The following is a 22,755-nucleotide window of genomic DNA, read 5'->3' on the forward strand; positions in this document are numbered from 1 at the left end:
ACCTTCCTAATCAATACAGAATACAATCACTTGAAGTGAGTGGGTGCCATGCAGAGCAGGGTTGCAGAGCAATTGAGCAGCCTGTGATGTTCTAGCAGCTCTTTAACTTATGCTCTCCCAAGCTGGTGAGAGAGAGCTGGTACGGAGAGCTCCTACTGGAGGACAGAAAGTGGAAGGGAAATAAAGGGACAGAAAAGGCAACATTGTTTGCTCCAGAAAGTTAAAAGTACATACACTGAAACTGCCTCGTACAGAAAGGGAACTATCTGAGCTTTTAAAAATTATTAAGAAAATTAAGTAAGAGAAAGTCTGAAGAGATCATACACGCAAAAGAGCTACTGCTCATTTGCTTGGGTTTAGATTTATTAATTTTGTTGGATGCAAGTACTGCTGAGCCATAAGGGAAAAAAGAGTATCTTAGTTGCAAAGAGAGCATATTGTTAAATACCTTTAAGAATGAGAAAGTCATAGATGCTTAATGTAGTAGCATTTTTCAAGGATGAAACAGCAGAGCAGGCATGTTGAAGATTTACAGAAAGCAGTTCAATGAATGGAGAATACAGACTGGCTTTTTTGGGTCACAAAAGCATGTCAAAAATACATATGGAGATTATAAGTAGCATCTCTATTAAGTGGTAGTAATATTCAAAATCTATAAACTGAACTGGAAAAGGCTAAGAAAACAGTGAGCACATATGAAACAACAGAAAGTCAATCAGCTTCTTATCCACATCGAAGTGGGGAAGGACACTCAAATGCTGTAACAGAAGCAACTCATAATGATCAGTATGATTCACTAAGCAGCCTTTTCAAATCACATGATTTATTATGTCTCTGTGACTGTGCTGGTTTTGGCTGGAATACAGTTAATTTTCTTCACAGCAGCTGGTGTGGAGCTGTGATTTGGATTTATGCTGGAAACAGTGTTGATAACACAGGGATGTTTTAGTTACTACTGAGCAGCGCTCACCCAGTGTCAAGGCCTTGTCTGCTCCTCAGTGTGTCCCACCAGCGAGGAGCCTGGGAGGGGTCACAGCTGGCAGGGAACACAGCCAGGGCAGCTGCCCACCAGTGACACAAATGACTATCCCATTCCATATGCTCAGTGTATAGGGGTGCAGGGGGAAGGAGGAAGGAGGAAGGAGAAAGGAGGGGACATTAGGAATGATGGCATTTGTCTACCTATGTCACAGCTGTGTCTGTTAGAGCCCTGCTGTCCTGGGGATGCTTGAACACACCTGTTTGCCCATGGAAAGGGATGAATAAATCCCTTGATTTGCTTTTCTTCCATGCTTGACTTTCATTTTGTCTGTATCTCAGCCCAGGAGTTCACTCCCTTGAACTCTCCTGCATTCTCACTCCCCTTCAGGGACTGACTGAGTGGCTGCTTTGCTGCTAGGTCGGGTTAAACCACAGCAGTGACAAAGACTGATTTTTTTTTCAGCTTACCACTTTGATATTAGTAGGATTTTAAAAAAATTCAAGTTTTTATTCAATGAACTATTGACTAGTACAAAATAATCTTTTTGACCAAAAATTTTTTTCACATTCTCAAATAATTTCTTAACACCATTTTGGGTAGGGGGGAACTTTCTAACTTCCTTAATATCTTAATCAAGGTTTCATAGATTTCCAGATTTGCATTTCAGCCCCTTACCTAGATATGAGCTATGATTTCTGTCCTGTAGAATCTTCTCAAACACATGGCTTGGAAAGGTGGTGGCTCTGTCTGAAGACTCCTGAACTACTGTTCCACTCCAGTCATACGCCCCAACTGCACCCAGCAGCAGAACATCCTTTAAAAAATAAAAGTCTACATTTTAGAGCTACCTGATTTAGGAGAAGTGCGAGCAAAGCTGACGGTCCCATGCATAATTTCACATCACTGGGTTTAGAGCCCTGACAAGGCTTAAGATCACAAAAATGCAGCTGTACAAGAAAACTAAAGCCCCTTTTCTCAACAACAAAAGTGTCAATGAGAGCACAAAAAAGCTAATGTGAATAAATACAGTTTAATTCTTTACATAAGGAGATGCTCTTGAGAGAAGAGTTAAAACTAAAATCCAAATCAGCATGGCTCATTATACAGAATACTTCATACAGAAACACTTAATCTTATACTTGCAAACAGAAAACAAACACAGTTTAGTTTATTCAAGTTATTAAAATTCTTCACTAAACTGACATACTGTTACAGAAAATTGCAATAAAATTAAATGTGTAGTTTTCCTCAAAAAATGCCCATATGTTTCTCATTTTTTTTGCCATTTCTTAGCATCAACTGCTTCATAATTTAAAACTTCAAATTGTGAAAATAAATGAGATTTATAAAATATTATTTCATTCATCTTTAGGGTTATGAGAAAGAAAAACCTTCTTGTACTTTCAGTTGAAAGCTGATTGAACCACATTTGGATTTTGCAAGGAGAACTTACTTGATAATCTTAAAGTTGATTAGCACTGAAATATATCTGATTTTTGGTTCTAATTTTTAAGTGAAATATGTCTTAAACAAATATAATTAATTTTACAATTTATAGAGAAATTATTTTCAGATTTGATTTATTTATATTTTGGTAGCTGTCTACCAGCTTTACAATATAGCTAGTCACAAACAAGGAGGAATTAATTTTTTCCAGCTACATGAACTCAGAAATCACTGAAAGCATTGTATTAACACATCTCAAAATTAGTAAATGAAAAAAACTATAATACAATTATACTTATTAATACATATTTAAGTAAAAAAATTTAAAGGATAATTTGATATTCTGCTTGTAAAAAGTTCTTAAAATTGGACATTGTGTTTTTATTTCTCTTTTCTTACATTCATGTGTACATATGTATATCTATTTGTATCATTAAATAATTAGAGTGACATACCTTTTTTTGTGAGTAATATGCACTGAAGCCCACCTGTGACATTTCCATTTGGAAGGTATCACCTTGATCAGTACCTGGTAAAACAGATATGAATATATGGTTATCTCTATGTAACCACACAAAATCCAGTCTTGTTGCCTCTGAGTTTAGCTATAGAGGGACTGTGTATATCCACCAATTTGGCCAAAGCATTTACAAGAAATGAAAATCAGAGCTGGTAAAATGTAGAAAATTTGGAGGATTCAATTGAGGCAAATTATAAGACGGAGCCAAGAGCCATGCTATAAGTCTCTTCCAAAAAAAGGGTAGAAGATGATGGTCAAGATGGCTTGAATCAGTTTGCACAGTCTTGCTATTGTGGCTGGTCTCTTTTTGTGTTTCCTAGTAAGCATTAATACCCTGAAATTAACAACTTTAATGACTGCATATTCGTAACTTCCAAACAGAAATTTTTATTTTCATATAGGACTCCTAAAAACTGTTGCAATTGTCTTGAAAAATACTGTGAGATCCATTTCCTAAGCTAGATGGATAGGAATTCAGTGGGATTACTCAGTAAAAAGACCTATTCCCTTGCTTTGAGTAGCCATATGGGCCTAGCAAAGATTAAATGAAGGAGAAAGAAACGGGAAGATTTCTTCCTGAGCACAGGAAAGTGGCAGACAGGCTTCTGAGGGAGCTGAGTGCAGGCTACACATCTCCAAGGCCAAGGTCTCAATTTAACTTAAATTTGAAAGCTGGCTTTTGGGACAGCCAAAGTATCTCTGCGCCACCTCTGCAACACCTTCCTCTGAGCAATGCACAGGAGCGTCGGTGGTGCTGGGGAGGAGGCCCGGTAGGCACCACACAAATTGCATTCAGTTCTGTCATCAGTAACCCAGTCTTCTGGTTTGTCTTGTGGGTCTGTTTTTTTTTGTTGGGTTTTTTGGTTGGTTTTGGGGGTTTTTTGGTGGTGTGTTTTGTTTTAGTTTGTTTTTGTTTTAATTTAAAAATAGCTTAGGTTTCACACAAGTGAAGCTCACAAGCATAAAGTTACCCTTATTCTTCTGGTGTTAACAAATACATTTGGTTGCAAATGGAAAAGCCCCCGTATCTGAGGCCTGTGACATGATAGACATTTTCATTAGCTGCAGAATGTTTTCCCCAAACTGCACAAATTAACTTAAACCTCAGGCTAATTAGGGGTGGCGTAGCTGGGGGTACACCTGTGAAAACCAGAGCCCACCTGAGCAGAGTGAAGCAGGGAGAAGCCTGCAGCTCCAGCTACCCCTCATTATCACAATACTGCACCAAACTGAAGCTAAACAAAATCCTAAGCTCATCAGCTGGGGGAATCTGATGTATTTTTTTTAAATGCATTGAGTATTTTACCTTCTATACTAAAAATGCGTTCTCCAAGTGTTCCTGCTTCTTCCAGTAGCGCAGCCTCAGATGACACATTGAAGAAATACTTCTCTGTTGGGTGACTTGCAATTCCCTTGATTTCTTTAATTAAGTTTTTAGTATCCAGTTCATGCCTTATTAAGTATCCCAAAACCTTGTGTAAAGAAACAAACAAATAGCAAAATAAGAAGAGAGAGAGATCATGCTGCTACTCCATTTCTTCCTGTATTATTTTAGCAAATATTCTACACAGTTTAAAAAAAGTTACCTTTGTTCATACTATTGAATTGCTTATTAGAGTTCATTCCTATGCAAGGGACCATTCATACAGGAAAAAAACATAAGGCCTGGCAAGGGAGAAAACCACTGAAGTTGCTCAGGCAATTCTAGTCCTGCTTTTTCAGCCAGTGAAAAGACCAGTATTTCCCTCAGCTCAGAGGATTAATTTAGCTTTGCTTCAGTCTCAGCAGTTAACGATGTGTGCATTACACACCCCTTTTGTATAGAACACGTACTTTGATACACACATAACAAAACAATCTTTCAAACATGCAGTAATGTACAATTTCAGTATTACTTACAGCAATGCCAAATCTGGTTATATTGTCTTCATTGCATTTACCTATCACTGTTTTCAGGTTGGAGCCATCATGTGATTCGCCGTCTGTCACAACAACCATGACTTTTGTGGCTGTCGGGCGTCCTCCCGACTCAGCTGAGAAGGCATACTGTCTGTGATAAAACATTGGGTTTATCACTCATCAATCCATCATGGATGGAAGCAGCACACACACTGTGATGGATATGCCCATCACTGAATTACAGCAAGTTGCTTCTGTAGTGCATAAGGAATGTAACTAAAGAAGCAGGAAAAAAAATATGTAGGGCTGGAAGGACTGGATGGTGTTTCTGATAAAAATGTAAACTCCAGGAAAAACAGTATTTTTTTTGTACAAATATTTCTAAATGAAAAGGGGGTTGTATCAGAACTGTTAAAGTTTTATGACACCAGGAATTGGCATCATCAAGCTCATACAAAAATGGAACAGAATTAATAACAGACTTCTCAATACTTCTGCAAATATTGATTCCATTGATAGCTGAGCCTGTTCCTAAACCAAATTGTCCAGTTCATTTGATTCAGCATGTATTTTGGTCTAGAGTTCTGTACTTGATAAAACTTCAAAACAGCATCTTCTTGCTGAGATGGACCTGGTTTATACATGTGTTCAGAGTCATAAAGCATTGGTTTAAATTTTCCCTATTTTTTCACACTCATGCTGCTGCAGTGGTAAATTGACAACAGACAAGAGGTTTTTATTTTCCCTGCAACCAACCAAAGCCTGATCTGCAAACACAAATGTTACTGAGCCCACTGAATCCCTGGATAAACTTTGCTTCTTTCAGTGGTTTTGCATATTTCCTAAAACCTCGTCCACTCTGTTTGATGCACTGTCATGTTTAGAGATCTGTGACATAACAACTCTGCTGGGTGCCAGAATTCCTTTAGAGTAGACTTCAACCCAATAGTTAACAACATGCTTTTCAGCAATTCTAGTCTACATATTCCTGTGCCAGTCTGCATGAGACACTGTAAATGTACCTGATGGATTCTGCCTAGTGCTGGGAACCTACTCCAGAGGCCCTGGGCACATGGACTTCCCAGTAGGAATGAAGCTCAAGATGTTCTCATTGCCATGTGAGAACTGTAAGTTACAACAGTTGCACGGTAGATCATCAATGCATCTCACCTTGCATTGTCAATGGCTTTGAAAGTATTAGTGAGATCTCCTCCCTTCTGAGATGTTTTCTCCATTGCTTTAACAACCTCATCCTTGGTTTGATATGTATTCAAGTTGAAGACTACTCGGGGATCATTAGCATACTGAATTAAACCCACCTATGCAATAAAGAAAAATGGTGTTAGATTATGATGCTTTACAATTAGTTACATAGAGTCATGAATCTTACTTATGCGTCAGGTTGGTGTAAAAGGTCTGTAAATGCACAGCTCTCTTTCAACACATATAAAACCAATTAATATTAACACATTTGAAAAGCAAAGAAAGCTAAAATGCTCTTGCACTTTGTCTCATTTGTTATGGACTACAGTATGTTACTGCAAATGATCTGAAACAGACATTAAATGTTTGCTTGGTTACTTCTGGAAGGGCTGATGGATAGCAATAATACTAGGAGCTCTGGGAAAAAAGAGAAAATAGCAATAGTTCTACAAGCTGACAGCACCTCAGTCTGATCTCTTCTAAGGAAGTCCTAAAGGTTAGTTCCTTCAGAGCACTTCAAACCCGCACTTCAAACCCTATTTGTTTTTAATACAGGTGAAGCTAAAGATGTAAGATAAGATGTGCATTAAAAACAAAGGCAAAAAAAAAAAAAAAAGATGCTAAAGGTGAGGTTCAGAAAGAACTGAGCAGGAAGCCTAGCTTTTAAGCACCTCACTTCCAAAGTAGCCCAAGGAAGAAGGCAGCCTTTGGGAGAGATTTGCAGTACCCCAGTCTTTGTTCTCAGAACTGTTTAGGGAAAATGGACAACTGTAAAGACAGAAGATATTTAAAACAAAAAAAAGGCAATAAAATTTTCCTTACCATCATCAAATCAAAAGGAAAAAAAAAAACCCTCAAAGATCAGTGAGTAAAATAGCAGGAAAAGTTCCTGTTTTAAAGATGCAGCAGTTGCAAAGAGGTGTATGAAAAGTCCATTAAAATCTGTTCTACTTTTATCACATCCCCAAATTTTCAACTACTTTTACGTCTAATGTGTGAAAGAGATCTGATTCCCCTAGATACAACATTGACTTCTATTTCAGTTAATTTATATTTTGGATCAAATTACTAATCCCTTTTGAAATATGATAACCATGAGATAAAATTCTCAACACTGAGTAGCATAACTGTGTAACCTGTGGCTTTGAGGTACTGTAGTTACACAGAATCAGACTTGGTTTTCTTAAAATTGGTTGGTTTAGGTTTTGTTTGGGTTTTTTTGGTCTTTCTCAAATATGTCTTTGACTTACCTGGGTCTTGTTAAGGCCTATGTCTAAGCCTTGTACAAATTTTTTCAAAAATGCCCGCACTGCATCCCAGGGATAAATGCTGTTTGACTCATCACAAACCACCACAACATCTATAACAGAGGAACACTCTAAAACGAAAATAAGAAGTGGACATTAAATGCATTTGCAGTCTCAATACACATCTCAGGTAAATACAGAGGTGTATATTTAGGTCTCACACAGGCAACACTTCAGCTCAGGAGGCTTTGCCAGTATGAGAATTCAATAAAAGCATATGCAGGTTTTAAATCTGCACTGGTGCAATGCCTCTGAATACAGAGGATTAAGGCCATATTTACATCAGCATTAGATCACAATTTGACAGCCTTTATATATAAGTCCCAGGACTTTCGTTTTGGCACATACTATTTTTTTTTAAGAAATCAAAATTAACAGTCCCCCACCCAGTATCTCTTATTTTTTTGTATATTTGCTTTTGTCGTTTTGGTTTTTTTTGTAATTGAATGTGTTTTGTACACGTTGCCTTACTTTGGACAGCTGGAGAAAAGCTTCTTAAGATCTCAAAACTTGGACTGATTTCAGAACAAACTCCTGTTGCATAGTATTGTCTTCCACACTGCTGCGCCCACAAGGGACCACAAGTCTTTAAAAAATAACAACAAAAAGAAACGATAAAAATAACCAACACTTGTCTCACCACATCTACACAGAAAACCACCACAAGCAGCACGACAGCAAAGCTCTCGTGGGTCATGGGGCCAGCCAGCGCCGCCCCTCTCACAGAGTTCCTCAGGGAGCGGAAGGAATTCCCGCCGCGGCGCCCCCGCCCATCCCGCGCTGCAGCGCCAGCGCCGGCCGCCAGGTGGCGGCAGCGCCCCGCGCAGGCGGGCCCGGGGGACGCGCGGCATCGCCGTGAGGGGCGGGCGGGGAACCGCGACCCGAGCCGGGAACCGGGACCTGAGCAGGGAACCGGGACCCAAGACCCAAGCCGGGAACCGGGAGCCGAGCGGGGGACCGACAGCTGGGAGGCCTCCGAAAGGCTCGTCCCAACGGGAATTCACCTGGCATCTACAGGGTGCACTGCAGCAGCTCGCGGTGAGCGCTGTCTCACTGGGCTGCACCAGCCCCTAGCCGCGCATTCCCCCCGGGGTTTCATTGACTTTGGGAGAAAATGACCTTGCTTCGCTGCTGGAAACAACCTCTGTAAACAGCAGTGTTTTCATCATCCTGCTATCATTTACATCTTCCAACATCTTTATATGTACCGATATCAACCATATATTAAGGCAGTATCTTGCCGTGAGAGTATAGGGGGAGTTGTGTGTGTGGGTTGAGGTGGCGAGTCGGTGGATGTATTTCCTTCTTAAAAGAAAACATTATAAACTCGAGGAAATAAATGTAACCTCTACATAACCCCTCTCCAACTATTCTGTGAGAAATTGTAGTTTCCTTATATATACACTCTGGTTGCACCCACATTTATTTAGGAAAAGAGGGACTTTTCTCAAGAATAGTAAAGGGTAGAAAAAAGTAATTAAATTCAAAAGTTGAAAATGAGCTAAATCGCCCACTTGGTTTCCCACTGAGAGACAACATCAAACTATCCTAAGATATTTGACCAGATGGCAGATTTTGCAGATGAGAAAGGAAGTATATCCACATTATCTGATCTTGAGATAAGTGCTTTTTTTAGCTGCTGCACGAAGCATGGTTAGTTCTTACTGAAAAGACAGATTTTTAGCAAGGTGAAAAGTACAAAATAAATCATCTATATGGAGCTGGAGGAGGGTTACTGGCCTTTAAAATTAAAATTCTTTTTAGATTGTTCTTATTTGCCCATTTTCTAACTTTTTTTTCTGTATTGTTGGTAGTTGAAAACTGTGATGTTAACCTTGGAGCAAAAAGCAAAAATGTTCTAATAATCTTTGTTGATCTTCAGAGGAATAAAAACAGGGGGAAATTAATGTTCTAGCACTGCTTAAGTCAGAAATTTAAGATGCATCATTACTGAAGGGGAGATCACATATCAAGGACAGGGGGGGACACACATAATCAAGGATGAACTTGAAAGGCAGAAAGTTATAAAGGGGCAGAGACTTTTCCTTCAGGGCTAACATTAAGAGAGGTGGGCATAAACTGGAAGGGAGAGAAGCAGATGGATTGGGCACTGGATGACTGCAGAGTGTCTGGAAGCATGCAGCCAGCATACAAAGCAAATATGGCTTAAAGATGCATGATGAGAACCTGTTGAGTTGGGGAAATACCAAATACACTGTATAGTGCTTGGGAAAGACTCACATGGAATACAGCAGAGACCTGGTCAATAATGTTTGAGAGAGACTTATTTTAAAAGAACATTTAGCCAAAAAACTGTATTTGTTTAGCAAGGCAAAGGAGAAGGGTGGTTTGGGCTGTCAAATAGAGAAGGGAGATTTTACCTGCAGGGAGATGAGAGCTGCTTCTTTCAACTAAAGGCACAGCACTGCCCAGTAAACAAACTGATAAAAATTTACATGGGAAATCCAGAAAAACCTTGTTAACCATCAGTGAAATTCTTCAGCACCTCTTCTAAGCATGCCTCAGAAAAGTGTAATGAGCGTGTGGGAAATTACTGCCGTGCACTTGGAATACCTGTGGGAAGCAATCCCCTAGCATCAAACAGCATCCCAGCAGGACTGGGAGCTGCAGCACAGATGTCCCAGCCTGGGTCACACTCCCAAGCCAAAGAGCCCAGGGACGGGGCATGCAGCACAGACTGGGACAGGCAGAGAGAGGCTGGGAGAGGCCTCAGGAGGAAGGGAAACAGTGAGCTGGGAGGAGGAAGGCCTGAAATAACCCACAGAGCCCATCACAGAGGCCAGCTGCCACAGACAGTCTTGGAGCAAAGTCCCAGCTGGAAGCAGCTTGCAAATAGGAGCAGGCTGTCCACGCACTGGATTCAGTACCTGCCACAATTAAACCACGGGGCTTTTGGTATTTGTTGAGGCTGAGTCACAGACAAGCACCTGTCTCCAGAACCTCACTCTCCTTATGTTAAAAAAGAACTTCTGTTGGATGAAAACGTGACTGTTTATGTCTTAGAATTCAACCTGGCTTTTTGTGGGGGTTTTTTTGTTGTTTGTTTGGGTTGTTTTTTTTTTTTTTTTTTTTTTTTGGTTTTTTTTTTTTTTTTTAATTTAAGGAGACTCAATCAATAACATGTGGATCAGGAAATACTTTTTTTTTTTAACTGAGAGTTCAAATATTATTAGAAAATTCAAATTTCCCTGCATTAGATATTTTAAAACACTCTAGTTACTCATACTGACTAAAAGTGGGTATGCATAGGACATTAAAAGTAATTGAAAGTATTATTCAAGAGAGAGAATAAGATATTTTAATCAAGTCCTTCTTCAAGTCAAGAAAATACTGTTCCTGTATTTTGAAGTTATGAATAACTTTACTAATTCTATGAGGACTGCTGGAAAGGTTGGAATTAGACATACTTCTAAGTACTTCATGTATTACATGTAACTACATGTTAGTGAATATAATAAATACTTGAATACTTTTGTGATTACTAGGAAGATGCAACAAAAAAATACAAAGCTTAAGGACAGCCTAGAGCTCTTCTCTCTGTATTTTATTGTTTTACTAATGCACTGCACAAGGCTACATCAAACTGAAATACACCTACACACCAAGAGTTTTCGTGCTTATGATTAGGATCATAAAAAAGCTTGTTAAACAGGCATGCACTTCCTTTCAAGTAAGAATTCTATTTTGCAGGCTCCAAGGACAGTGGTTTGTGAAATATACACAGAGAAAATGCCTCCTCTTCCAAGCTCACTGACCAAATAAAAGGGGCTAGAAATACTGATATCTCAGGAGAACAGTGCCTGTGCAAGTGTGAATGATAGAGGAGAGGTTATATAAAGCCCATTGACAGCACAATCAGAACTATACAAGACCACCTTAAATAATTTAATGGTGGAAATATTCTTGCCTATATTGTCTGACTTGAATCACTGAGACATTAAGTAGGATGTTTAGATAAACAACAAAGGAGAGACTTCACAATTTTTCCTGCATTAATGATACCTTTTACAATTGATTTTGGACCCTAGGTAAGTGCAGTGGGATGTACTAATCCATGCTGCATAATAAAATACATTTAGCCTGCACTTATGAAAATATGTGGTTAATTCTGGTTTCTTGATTCTCTTTTGAAGATTCTGTGTGTACTGCATACGATCTTGATACATACCAGAAATCCTCCAGTTTTTGAGTTCTGTATCAGAGTCAAGCCAAGGTTCATGTCCTTTTTAATTTCAGTCACATTTGGAATATTTATTAAAGCTGAAATAAAATTAAATTAAGTAATGACAGAATAATAGAAAAGGTGTAGAATCAACTTACTAAGTTAGAAGTAATTTCAAAAACTTGATTTTTCATAATCTAAGGTGCCTTTTCCAAATTTCTACATGCAATTCTGAGATAAACTGCATGTAGAAATTTGCAATTTGTAAAAGAATAAAAGAAACAAAAGCCAATCTTTGGGGAAAAAAAATTGCTAACCATCAAATATAGACATCAATTAAGTATGGCCATTTAGAGTATCTGCCCTGAAGACAGCTGAAGGCAAAAGAGAGGAAGAAAAAAATCTACATTTTGCATGTTTTTGGCTGGCTGAATAGATGCAGCTGAGTAGCTACAGTTACATTCCCGAGGACACCAGACTCCTCTGATCCAGTATCAGGCTTTAGACAAAAAACTGGAAGGGCCAGTGGAGGGCAGAAATTATCTGCACCACAAATAAACACAAAGGAGCAATCTCAACACACCCAGCTGCCTCATATTTTCACTGTATCCCAGCCTGAACTCCATTTTATAGCTAGTTTGCAAGCACAAACACACACCCCTACCTGGCTTAGGGAGGACAGGGGCAAGCACCTGCCAGCATGGAGCCGTGTGCCCACTAGCCACTGGCTCTGGGACCCACAGTGTTCCTGCCCCTTGGCTGGAGGGTAAGGACCCCAGGTGCTCCAGGGGGTGACACTGAGACCCCAGTGTCTCCAGCAGCTGGCACCACCTGGCCTGGGTCCAGTGGCAGGCACCAATTTTTGCTCAGACAGACACATGTCTCATCAGCACTGAGGCCTTGCAGCACACACACACCTTCACAGAATCTGAGATTATGCAGATTGCTAGTTAAGAAAAGTTTTAATAAGGTAGACTGGCCTCATAAGGGGAAAACTTAACAAGTGTAGCAAGACACCATTAGTTAGAACATACCTTGTAAATTCAATTTTTTGCATGTCATTTTGGAGACACCAACAGGACATGCATATATATCTCCAGTTCTGTTCGCAGGATAGCCACTCCAGGGTGAACCAACCAACAACCTAAAGGAAAAAGAACTTGATTATGTCCTAAATGATACTGAAAAAGTTCAGCAGCATTGCATAGCACACTATAGGTAACAGGTAGAGAGGCTCTCATGAGCACCCAAGGCATTCAGGTGTGGGAGTCCTCTCCAGAACTGTTCAGAAGCTTTACTTGCATGTCAATACACTGCACTGGATTCACCAGGGGCAGCTTTGGTGGAGAAGAAGAATGGGAGAGCCTTTGGGGATTCATCTGCCTCCAACACGCGTAGCATTTTTAATGTGACATTATGTCATAGGTCAGAAGAAATACAGTGAAGGTTCTAATATATATAGACACCTAAAAATGCAGAAATATATGTGTTGGGGATCGAGATACATATTACTTATTGTTCTATCAGTTAATGGTTAACTGATTCCTTTTGGGTTATTCTTTTAACTGATAAGAAGCATTTTCTACAGGATCTGCTTAGCAACAATAAAACACTTATGTCTGATCTTGAGCACTACCACACCTTGATAACACTGAGTCAGAAAGAAAGTACTGCAGGTGGTAACAATCTGCTGCATAAAGTCTGTAATCCTGTACAAGAAAGTTAATACTTATGATAATTCTGCCTGCAACACAAAGTGATTCACGTTCTCTGACTCATTTGTTCATATGCCTTAAGATTTCCCCCCAACATCTGCCCCTCAAGACTCTTAATTTTTATCTGCAAGCCTTCACAAAACTATTTAGTTCACCTTCTTGGAATACTGCTTAAGAACACCTCTCTTTTATCAAAAGTCTCTAAATTATGAACTCAAGAGTTATTAAAAATAAAGCAGATTATTGAAAAGCAGGGACTATGGGTATTTGCTCCAGCAGCAACATGATTTTATTTTCAAACAGAACAATCCATGGTAGTAAGTAATGCATTTTGGAGACTGTAGGAAGACAAGCAATGGAGCCCCAATACAGAATATTGAATTCAATTAGAAATCATCTTTTTTTAGTCCATCAGTAGGTTGTTCAGAGCAAAATTGCTATTCTCTAAAATTTTATAGGTATCTAACATATACCTTTACACCTGGTGCTATTTAAAAAAAAGTGACATTTTTATATTTTAAATTTTTATATTTTAAAAATTTCTATATATATTGTTAACTTCCTAGGGATCATCTGATTTTACTGCTGTGATGTTAGTTAGAATAAAATGGTTATGACAAAAAAGAGTTTTAGATACACATGAAAGAGTTTTTCTCTAGTTTGCTCAGATAAAATCCTGCTAAACTGCAGTTTCTTTTTAAGTTTATTTCACTTTCATCAAACACAAATAACATTATTTTATCAGTTCAGCTGAGGGTTTGGTTTCAGATTCTCTTTCTTGTGTGTCTGGATATTTTAACAATGCCTAACTCTTTCTCAATTACCTTGTTGGAAAAGGGTGATCATGCAGGCAGCAAGAACAGGACTTTGTGTACTTCTAGCATCTCTAAATATGCAACTTAGCTTCATACAAACACCTCTCTAAAACGAAAATATTGCAATAGCTGTGAGGAGGCCTCTGATTTTCTTGTTTTTTTAATGAGTGTTTCTGAGCCTTTTCAGCACAGTGGAAACCAGAACTGCCACAGCTCAGGACCAAACAAATAGAGCTCATAAGCAGCTACTGCACTGGTCATGTGCCAACAGATAACATAATCTGCAAATACTTGCAGTGACACAGAGGGCTGGAGCTGGTCAATAGTGGGAGGAAGAAGGAGGAGGAAGACATGGTGTTAGCTTGCTAGGTACTACTGAGTTGGGTACAGCAATATAAAATGCTAACTGGGCTGATGGGAGAGAAGTGTTAGGACTTTTTGTGGAAAGAGGAAACATCTTTAAAATGGATGGCAACACTGTGTGTGCAATATCTGAAACGGGAACAGCTTTCCAGTATTAACTGTCAGGCTGAACATTGCACTGTGTACATTTATAAACACTTGCACTTTTTTTTTCCTAAGTTTCCCAGAAGATAAACATATTTCAGAGTCCTTGCAGGATGACAGCTACTGTTCAGAGAATGGCCTTGTATCTTGGAAATACCCACTGAAACTACTCCCATCTAGTATGAAACTCACTGTGAATCTCTGTGTTGTGCTGGCACAGCTCTGCAGCCACAGGTTTTCCTGAGAGCCCAGAGCACACAGTTTCACTCACAAGAGAAGTGAGTGAGAGGGAGAAGAGGAACAGAAGCTTGAGCACTAGCTGACTCCAAATCCAAGCCTAAATCCAAGCTCACTCCAAGTTCCACCCCTGCTACTGGCATCGAGACAAACATCATCCCTGCTCTGGTGTTTACTAAAAGCTGTTCTCTGCTTTTCAAAGGCATGCATACTTTTGCTCATTCCATGGGCATTATTTGCCTCCCATTTTCTCTGCCCTCAACATTAACTGCAATCCAGACATGCACTTATACCAAGGAACTATCGCTTCTAAAACTTGATATTCACAAGATAATTTTGCTATTGGTACCCCTGAAACCAACCTTGGCGTTGCTGCATGGTACAAACAGGAAAATGTAAGACAAAACAAGAAGAACTTTTCTCATTTTAAATCCAGATTTAAATCTATGCCAAATAAAGAAATTTAATTTTGTCTTTTATTTGCCTTGCACTCCTCACAGTTTAGTGGGACTTATTTTATTACTTAATTTTTCTGTATTCCTTGTAGATTTGCATAGTCTGTGAATCTCAATGTCATACCTATATTGCAGGCCAAAAAATGCCACTCCATATACAGAATTCACACTTAGAACTGACTGTTACTGATGGTGATTTTCAGAAGTGAACAGAGCTATTAAACCCATTGCATTATTTGACTTAACTAGTCTAACCTGTTGTCAATGCATGCCTGAGAAGAAATTATTAACTGACTTATGCCAAGCTTAGCCCCCTACTTTTGCCAGCCCTAAAGGCTCTAGGAAATAACAAAATTTCTATTTCTTTTGTATTCTTTGCCTTACTTAATATTTAATACCAGCCCTAATCTACGTAAGAAATCAGAAGTCCTACTTGCCTTTCAAAATTAACATAAACCATTGCAGTAGGGAGTTACACAACACTGCTCTGGGAAAATGCATGTGTATCTTTCTGAAACATAAGAAGTGAAGACAGCAAGGGAGTATCTGGCTAGCATCCTGCTAAGTACATTTTTTTACTGTAATTAGACAGGATACATGAGACAAAGCGAAACAGAATATATCAAGAAAGAATGCAAGAAAGCAGTACTAAAATACTTGAAAATGCTTGTTTCCAAATAAACTGTATCACGTATAATGTATTAATTAAGGCTCTTTTTCAGCCATGAGTCAAATATTTATTTTTACAAAACCTCTTTATATGTCCTTGCAGACCATCTTTACAAAATACTATAGTGAGTATAATGTAATATTGCTACTGATGTTATTATTCATCTCCCTAATCATTCTCCAACATTGTATACAAAGCAATGGCACTAGGAAGTGATATGAAGTTCAGCAGCAAGGCCTTACCACACAAGCTGCAGGAGTGGCAGATCAAAGTGCAACAGGAATTATTTCTGGGAAATTACACCATGACAAAGTTAGTAATCAGCAAACTGTGATGTAGCAGAAAGCAAAAACCGAATTCATAGTGAAGGGCTGAATTCCCAGCTGTTGTCAGAGCATGTTTTGTATTTTCTGTTTTTTTTATTTTTTTTTCTCTCTTCTCATATATTTGCTTTTTATTGTGTTGCATTGTGTTTTGTTTTCTAAACATGAAGATGGTTAATAGGAAAATAAGAATAGAAAGAACCTCTTAGATCATCTGGCCTTTTTCCTACAATTACAGGAAATGGTGAGTAGATATGGAGACCAGAAAACTCTTCATGCTCATAGACGCTTCTCTGTGCACACTAAAGCACTTTCACCATCTAAAACTTTTGATCCTTTCAACAAGAATCAGAAGTTCAAAAACTACAGTGAGCTATGGCAAGAGAATTTGAGTGACAAACTCAGAAGTCCTAGAAAAAAAGAAGGCAGAGCTTTTCCAAGCAGGAAAAGGGCAAACTGTGGTGCATGCAGTCAGGGAAAACAAAACTGGGTAAAGAACTCAGCATTAGCAGTGGTTCTGGCACTGAAAAGACAGAGCTGCAACAATGGCAGCTTCTGTTAGGAGGAAAAAAAAAAATCAAAAAATTACCATCCTCAAAAGAAATGGCCTTCCTCATTAAAATCAGAAAGCTTTGAAAATGTACTGATTTCAATAGAAGTTCATACAGAAATGTGTCTTTCTGGCAAAATATCTTATTGGTTTGAAAAGGCCGCACAGATCATCAGGAGAAAGGCCACTATATTTGGTGACCAGTGAGAATTAGGCCATGATTTTTAAAACTATATTTGGTAGTGCAATAATTATGACATACATCAGTAAGTGCACTGTATACTCTGTCATTACTGACATGTGAGATGAAACAAAATATTTTAATACAAAAATACCACAATATAAAGTCAAAACCAAAATAATTTTTAAAATTGCAAATTCTAAGCACACAGACGCAGCTGAGCATGTGTCTGAAGACACATGTGTGTAAGAAAAAGCATTTCACAGCTATCTACAACTGCTTCAATCTTCCTCACCTGAGACAGCTATAAAACCAACTCTCAACATGGAGTAAATATGTTTATCTCTGAAGACTGTACTGTAAGCTGCTGTTAAGGGAATGCACATTCAAGATGAACTTTATAGGGTACAATCTGGCTTTCTAAAAGATTATAAAATAACAGAAATTTTAGTTTAAATTTAAGATTCAGATGCAGATGATCTCTTGACAGGGAGAACCACAGTGTAAACTAAATTATGTTTCTGCGGTGGCTAATTACTTGTGTGGCCAACTGCTTTTCTAATTGATGAATTTCATTGGTATTCACAATTTTCCTCGAATTCATTAAAGAGTTCCTGTTTTAAAATTCCCATCAGAAACTGTGAAAAGCCTGAGCTGTGCTTGACTTGCAAGTTTGTGCTTATTTATGAGCATCACACACCATCAAGGCTCATCAATGCACAGTGGATTAGTGCCCAATTATCCTGGATCGTCTGCTCTAACACAAACAGTCTTCCTTGGTAGTTTGTGCCACAGTGTCCCAACATGTGCCAGACTCCAATAGTCCTGCATTGCCTTTGGGACCGTCTTCCCTTTTCTCTCTGAACTCATCTCCAAGAAAAAGTGAAAGCCAGTAACAATTTGCAAAGATTCTCTCTTTATCATTTCTTTAGTTCTTACTGCCTCAGGAGATGCACCTCCCAGAAATACTGCTGAATAACATAACTGGCATGTGCTATATTTCTGTAGCTCTCCTTTCTACTCTTTGAATACAGGAGGTTTTTTAAAGCTGTATTTCATATAGCACCCTGTGAACTTATTAAGCAAAATCTAGGAAGTGACAGAATTTCTGGTGGAGCTCAGATTCTGGATAATCTCTTCTGGGGAGAGATGGCACCCCAGTAAGCACATGGTGTGGTGAGCAGCCCCATTCTCTGTGCCTGGACAGAGTTTTCTGATACATCACATTCTTGCTGCACAGTGACGATCTCTCCACAAAAGCATATGATGATAAATGCTCCCCTCAGACAGAAAAATCACCCTGATCTTATCTCAGACTGTTTATCTTGTTCCCAGTTCAGCCATGTCAACAAGAACTCTGCGCATGGATCGCAGCCTCCGCATGGCTCATAGGAGAAAACAACTCTACTGAACAACTTGAAAGAGACTGAATGTTCTGTTTGGGTTGGGGTTTATTTTTTGTCTGCTTGGTTGGGTTTTTTGTTTTGGGTTTTAATTTTTTTGTTTGTTTGTTTTTTAATAATGCATACAAGATAAAGCTCTATTGTCCCCAGAAAAATAAAATAGCCTAGAAATTAAGAGAACAAGACAGTCGAACATGACTCACTCACTCTTTTTTTTAAGCTTGCCTAATGATTTTTTGAGTGGAAGACTGAAAAGGGCTTTTCTTCACTGAAGAGTGTCTAACAAGTCCTCGTTACTTCAACACAAACTGATAAAATTTCCCTGATTTTTGGAGATACATCAGACACCATGCCGGGAAAGAACTAATGGTGAAATGCCTACATACAGAAAAATTTACCAGATTCAATATATTCGTATACTTAGGAGAAGATTTGTTGAACTCCATGGTCATAAGAGTGTTTTCCAACCTAACTGATTCCATGATTCTGTAAGGTAGGAAAAGTTAAAGCAAAGTTACTTTTTTTTTTCCTTCTATCCAGCACGCATTATCCGAGAAAGTGGTAGTGGAGGAGTTTTTATATTAGAAGCAAAACTAAAAGAGGGAAATATAAAACATAAATAGCTTGAATGGATCAGGCAGCTATTGCTTCTTCTGCAGGCTTTCAGAAAAACTCTCTAGAAGTATAAAACACAACAATTTCTCCATGTATGAAACCATGTATGTTCAGTTCAGTACAGGCACACGTTCTCCTGTAAATGGCTTTACACAGAACTTGGGTGGGAAGGGGGGTTTGGTTGCCCTTTTTTTTTTTTTAAGAGATCTCTGATCTATGGGTGACTAAACACATAATTAAAGCAGGCAGAAATGCAGTGAGAAGCCACCACAGCATCAGATGAAGAGTGGGGGTAGGTTGGAAAATGCCAAGGTATTAATTCAGAGGCTACAGCTCCGCTCTGCTCTGGCTGTGTCTCCTGGTCCCTGGAAGCCAACACCTCTGGGAAGTCGGGGTTGTATGTGTGTGCGTGCAGCCGATGGCAGCGGCGCGGTCACAAACCTCTCAGCTGCCTCCGTCACTCTGTGCCACTTTTCCAAATTTTAATGGCAAAATACACTTTCTTGTGTGACATCTTTCTTTCTCTTTACTGAAAAAAAGTGCAGTTCCTGAGGGTGTTGTCACAAAAGCAGAACTTCCAGTTTGTGGCTATTTGGGTTCTGACACAGTTCCTGTCCATGGAGGCTGACCGGTCCAAAGTGTATCAGCATACCATAATATGTACAATCTGGTGGGCCTTTCTGCTCCAGACTTAAACCCATGTATACACAAACAGCCACTGAAGAGTTCAGTAGTTCTCAACAGCTTTCTAAGACTTACAGTCCTTACACATAAAGACACCTGAAGATTTGTGCCTGCTGAGGCTGCAGAAGAGGAAACACTGCGTTTTCTACTAAATGCACTTACTCCCAATAATACGTTAAAGTTCTTCTTGAAACCAACATTACTAGAAAAAATATTTTACTAATTGCTCATCAAGTCCAATGTTGTGGCAACAGAGGACTTCAGGTCAAATTTTGTAGCTGAAGAGATGTTGCAAACAATACTTTGCTACGATTGTGTTATAAACATCTAAATACACCATCCCTTGTGAGGCAAACAGTTAATACTGTATCAGACACAAAATTATATTAATTTAGTTTAATTTTAATACTAATAATTAGAACTCACTAGGCCTAATAATTTGTTTTGATCTTAAAAATGTTAAAATGGGGAAATACCCACATAGTAAAATAAAGAGTATAAAAGAGCAGATAGAGCAACAGAGATGCTCTGGGTACACAAATGAATGAAATGCAAGTTAAAATTGTAGAGAAACTGTAAGCCTAAGGAAATTAGAGTATTGGAGATGAAGAAAAAAATTACCATAAGAATGACCTCAGGTTAAGGAAAGACATGGTGTTAAGTAAAAAAGCATGAACCATCACATGCACGTACTTTTAGAATATCTCAACTTTTGATTTAGTAACATTAATTATTTCTTTGTAAAAAGATAGCTGAAATATAAAGACAAATTAGCCAGAATCCCTTCAAATGAGATGTGGAATTATAAAAGAAATATTAAGAGTTGCAACATTTTTTTACTTAACCTTTTAGTTGGACCTAAACCAACCCATTCAAAATGCTTACCATTTGCCTTGTTCATTTATAAACTGTTGAACTGCATATCCAAACTGCTCTCTTGGTGGACCAGAAAATATTTTTGCTTCCAGGAGCCCAACATTGTAGCCTTCACAGCAGTTATGAAGAATGCCTGCTAACAGAAAGATTATGATTATAACCGAAGCAATTAAAGAAGAATTTTGATCCCGGTGAAAAAGGCTCTTCATCTGCGACAGCTCCCCCAACAGAAGAAAATAAACACAGCCTTTGACACATGCTTGAAAAAACGGTGATTTTGCCACAGTACCCTGGCCATGCCAAATGCCTCTTCTAGCACTCTTTATGTGTGTTGTATTACTGTGGGCAGAGATCAGTGATTCATTCACTGTTTGTCTTAACAAAAGTTGCAGCATTACTAATGGGAATGTTTTAGCTGAATAGAAGCAAAAAAAAAAAAAAAAAAGAGTGATTCACAGGTCTGTTATCCTCCTTTACCTTCAGGCATAAGTTAGGCTTATGGCACAGCAAACACATCAACAGCCTGCTGAGGTACACTAGAATTACAGGGCTGAAAGAACCTTACTCAACCACCAAATAAACCATGTCCCAAATCCACCAATAAACCATGTCCCTAAGGGCTACAACTACACGTGTTTTGGAAAGTTCTAGGGATGGTGATTCCACCACTTCCGTGGGAAGAATGGTTCAATACTTGACAACCTTTTCCAGGACAAAATTTTTCCTAATGTTCAGTTTAAAACTTCCTGGTGCAACTTGATCTCATTTCTGCTTGCACTATTGGTTGTTACCTGGGAAAAGACGCTGACCCCCACCTGGCCACAGCCTCCTTTCAGGCAGCTGTAGAGAGTGATAAGGTCCCCCCGAGCCTCCTTTTCTCCAGGATAAACACCCCCAGCTCCCTCAGCTGCTCCTCACAGCACTTGTGCCCCAGACCCTGCCCCAGCTCCATTGCCCTTCTCTGGACTCTCTCCAGCCCCTCAGGGCCTTTCCTGCAGTGAGGGCCCAGCCCTGGACACAGCACTGGAGGTGTGGCCTCAGCAGGGCCCAGCACAGGGGGACAATCCCTGCCCTGGCCCTGCTGGCCACAGCATTGCTGATCCAGGCCAGGATGCCATTGGCCTTCTTGGCCCCCTGGGCACAGCCTGCCTCATGTCCAGCTGCTGTCACCAGCACCCCCTGCTCCTTTCCAGCCACTCTGCCCCAGCCTGTGGAGCTGCCTGGGGCTGTTGTGACCCAAGAACAGGGCCTGACACTGGGCTTGTTAAACCTAACACCATTGGCCTCAGCCATGATCCAGCCTGCCCAGATCCCTCTGCAGAGCCTTCCTGCCCTCCAGCAGATGAACACTCTCACCATCCAACTTGGTGTCACCCAAAATCTGACTGAGTGTGCACTGGATCCCCTCATCCAGGCAATGGAGATACCAAAGCAAAACTGAACCTTGGTACAGCACTTGTGACCATCTACCAGCTGGATGCAACTCCATTCACCTCAATTTTCTTGCTCAAACAAAATGGCCTCACTGTACCTGCTAACACTGTTTATAATTGAGTTTGTGGCACGGGAATAAAAATGAGATTATCTGCTGCATCAGAAAACCTAAATTTTTGAGTCATTTCATTATCATGCCAGAAGCCTTTGTTTTCAGTCCAAACAGTCTGAACAGTTGTCCAAACAGGAAAGCTTAGAGCTACAAACATGCAAGGTAGAACAGCATTAATAAATCGTGACATTTAACATTGCAATTCTACTTAGCTATGGTTTTGTTCTTAATTGCTTTTTCTTGGGCACTTACATGCCTGGGAATAATGGCATGCCATTCCATGCCATTTTGGAAGGAACCAGCTATGTGGACTAGGGATGAAGTCGATTTTGTAGGACAGGGGGGCCCACTCTTCATCCATAAAGGGCCTGTTTGTTTTTCTGATCAAGAACTGTAGGAGGATACCTAGGAGAATATGCACTGGGAGAGCTGCAGGAAAAAGACCAGACTCCCCTGAGGGACTCTGCTGTGAGTAGGTAACTGCTTCCCCAGAGTGGAGGTAGAAGGACTGAGACAGCAGTGGGATTCCAGAAACAAGCTACAGCCCAGCTGAGAAACACCTTAGAGCTCCTGAAAAGCCTCCAAAAATGGCAATGATGGAAGAAATCATGACCTCAGCTACTCCCTGAGGTTTCCAG

General features: G+C 39.6%; 1 protein-coding gene across 1 annotated transcript in view; it reads right to left on the reverse strand.

Moving 5' to 3' along the window:
- ITGA2 (integrin subunit alpha 2) overlaps positions 1–20,780 on the reverse strand; it is a 48,682-nt gene extending 27,902 nt beyond the window's left edge. The window contains exons 1-10 of the mRNA XM_059491827.1: positions 20,581–20,780; positions 12,575–12,684; positions 11,547–11,638; positions 7,829–7,943; positions 7,301–7,428; positions 6,018–6,166; positions 4,848–4,998; positions 4,255–4,420; positions 2,884–2,957; positions 1,658–1,796 (exon numbers count right to left, since the gene is read on the reverse strand). Of these exons, the coding sequence (XP_059347810.1) occupies positions 1,658–1,796; positions 2,884–2,957; positions 4,255–4,420; positions 4,848–4,998; positions 6,018–6,166; positions 7,301–7,428; positions 7,829–7,943; positions 11,547–11,638; positions 12,575–12,684; positions 20,581–20,780 (1,324 nt within the window). The remainder of the gene's footprint in view (positions 1–1,657; positions 1,797–2,883; positions 2,958–4,254; positions 4,421–4,847; positions 4,999–6,017; positions 6,167–7,300; positions 7,429–7,828; positions 7,944–11,546; positions 11,639–12,574; positions 12,685–20,580) is intronic.
- Positions 20,781–22,755: the final 1,975 nt, after the last annotated feature.

This window comes from Ammospiza nelsoni, chromosome Z (genome assembly GCF_027579445.1).
Source record: "Ammospiza nelsoni isolate bAmmNel1 chromosome Z, bAmmNel1.pri, whole genome shotgun sequence".
NCBI classification, from domain to species: domain Eukaryota; kingdom Metazoa; phylum Chordata; class Aves; order Passeriformes; family Passerellidae; genus Ammospiza; species Ammospiza nelsoni.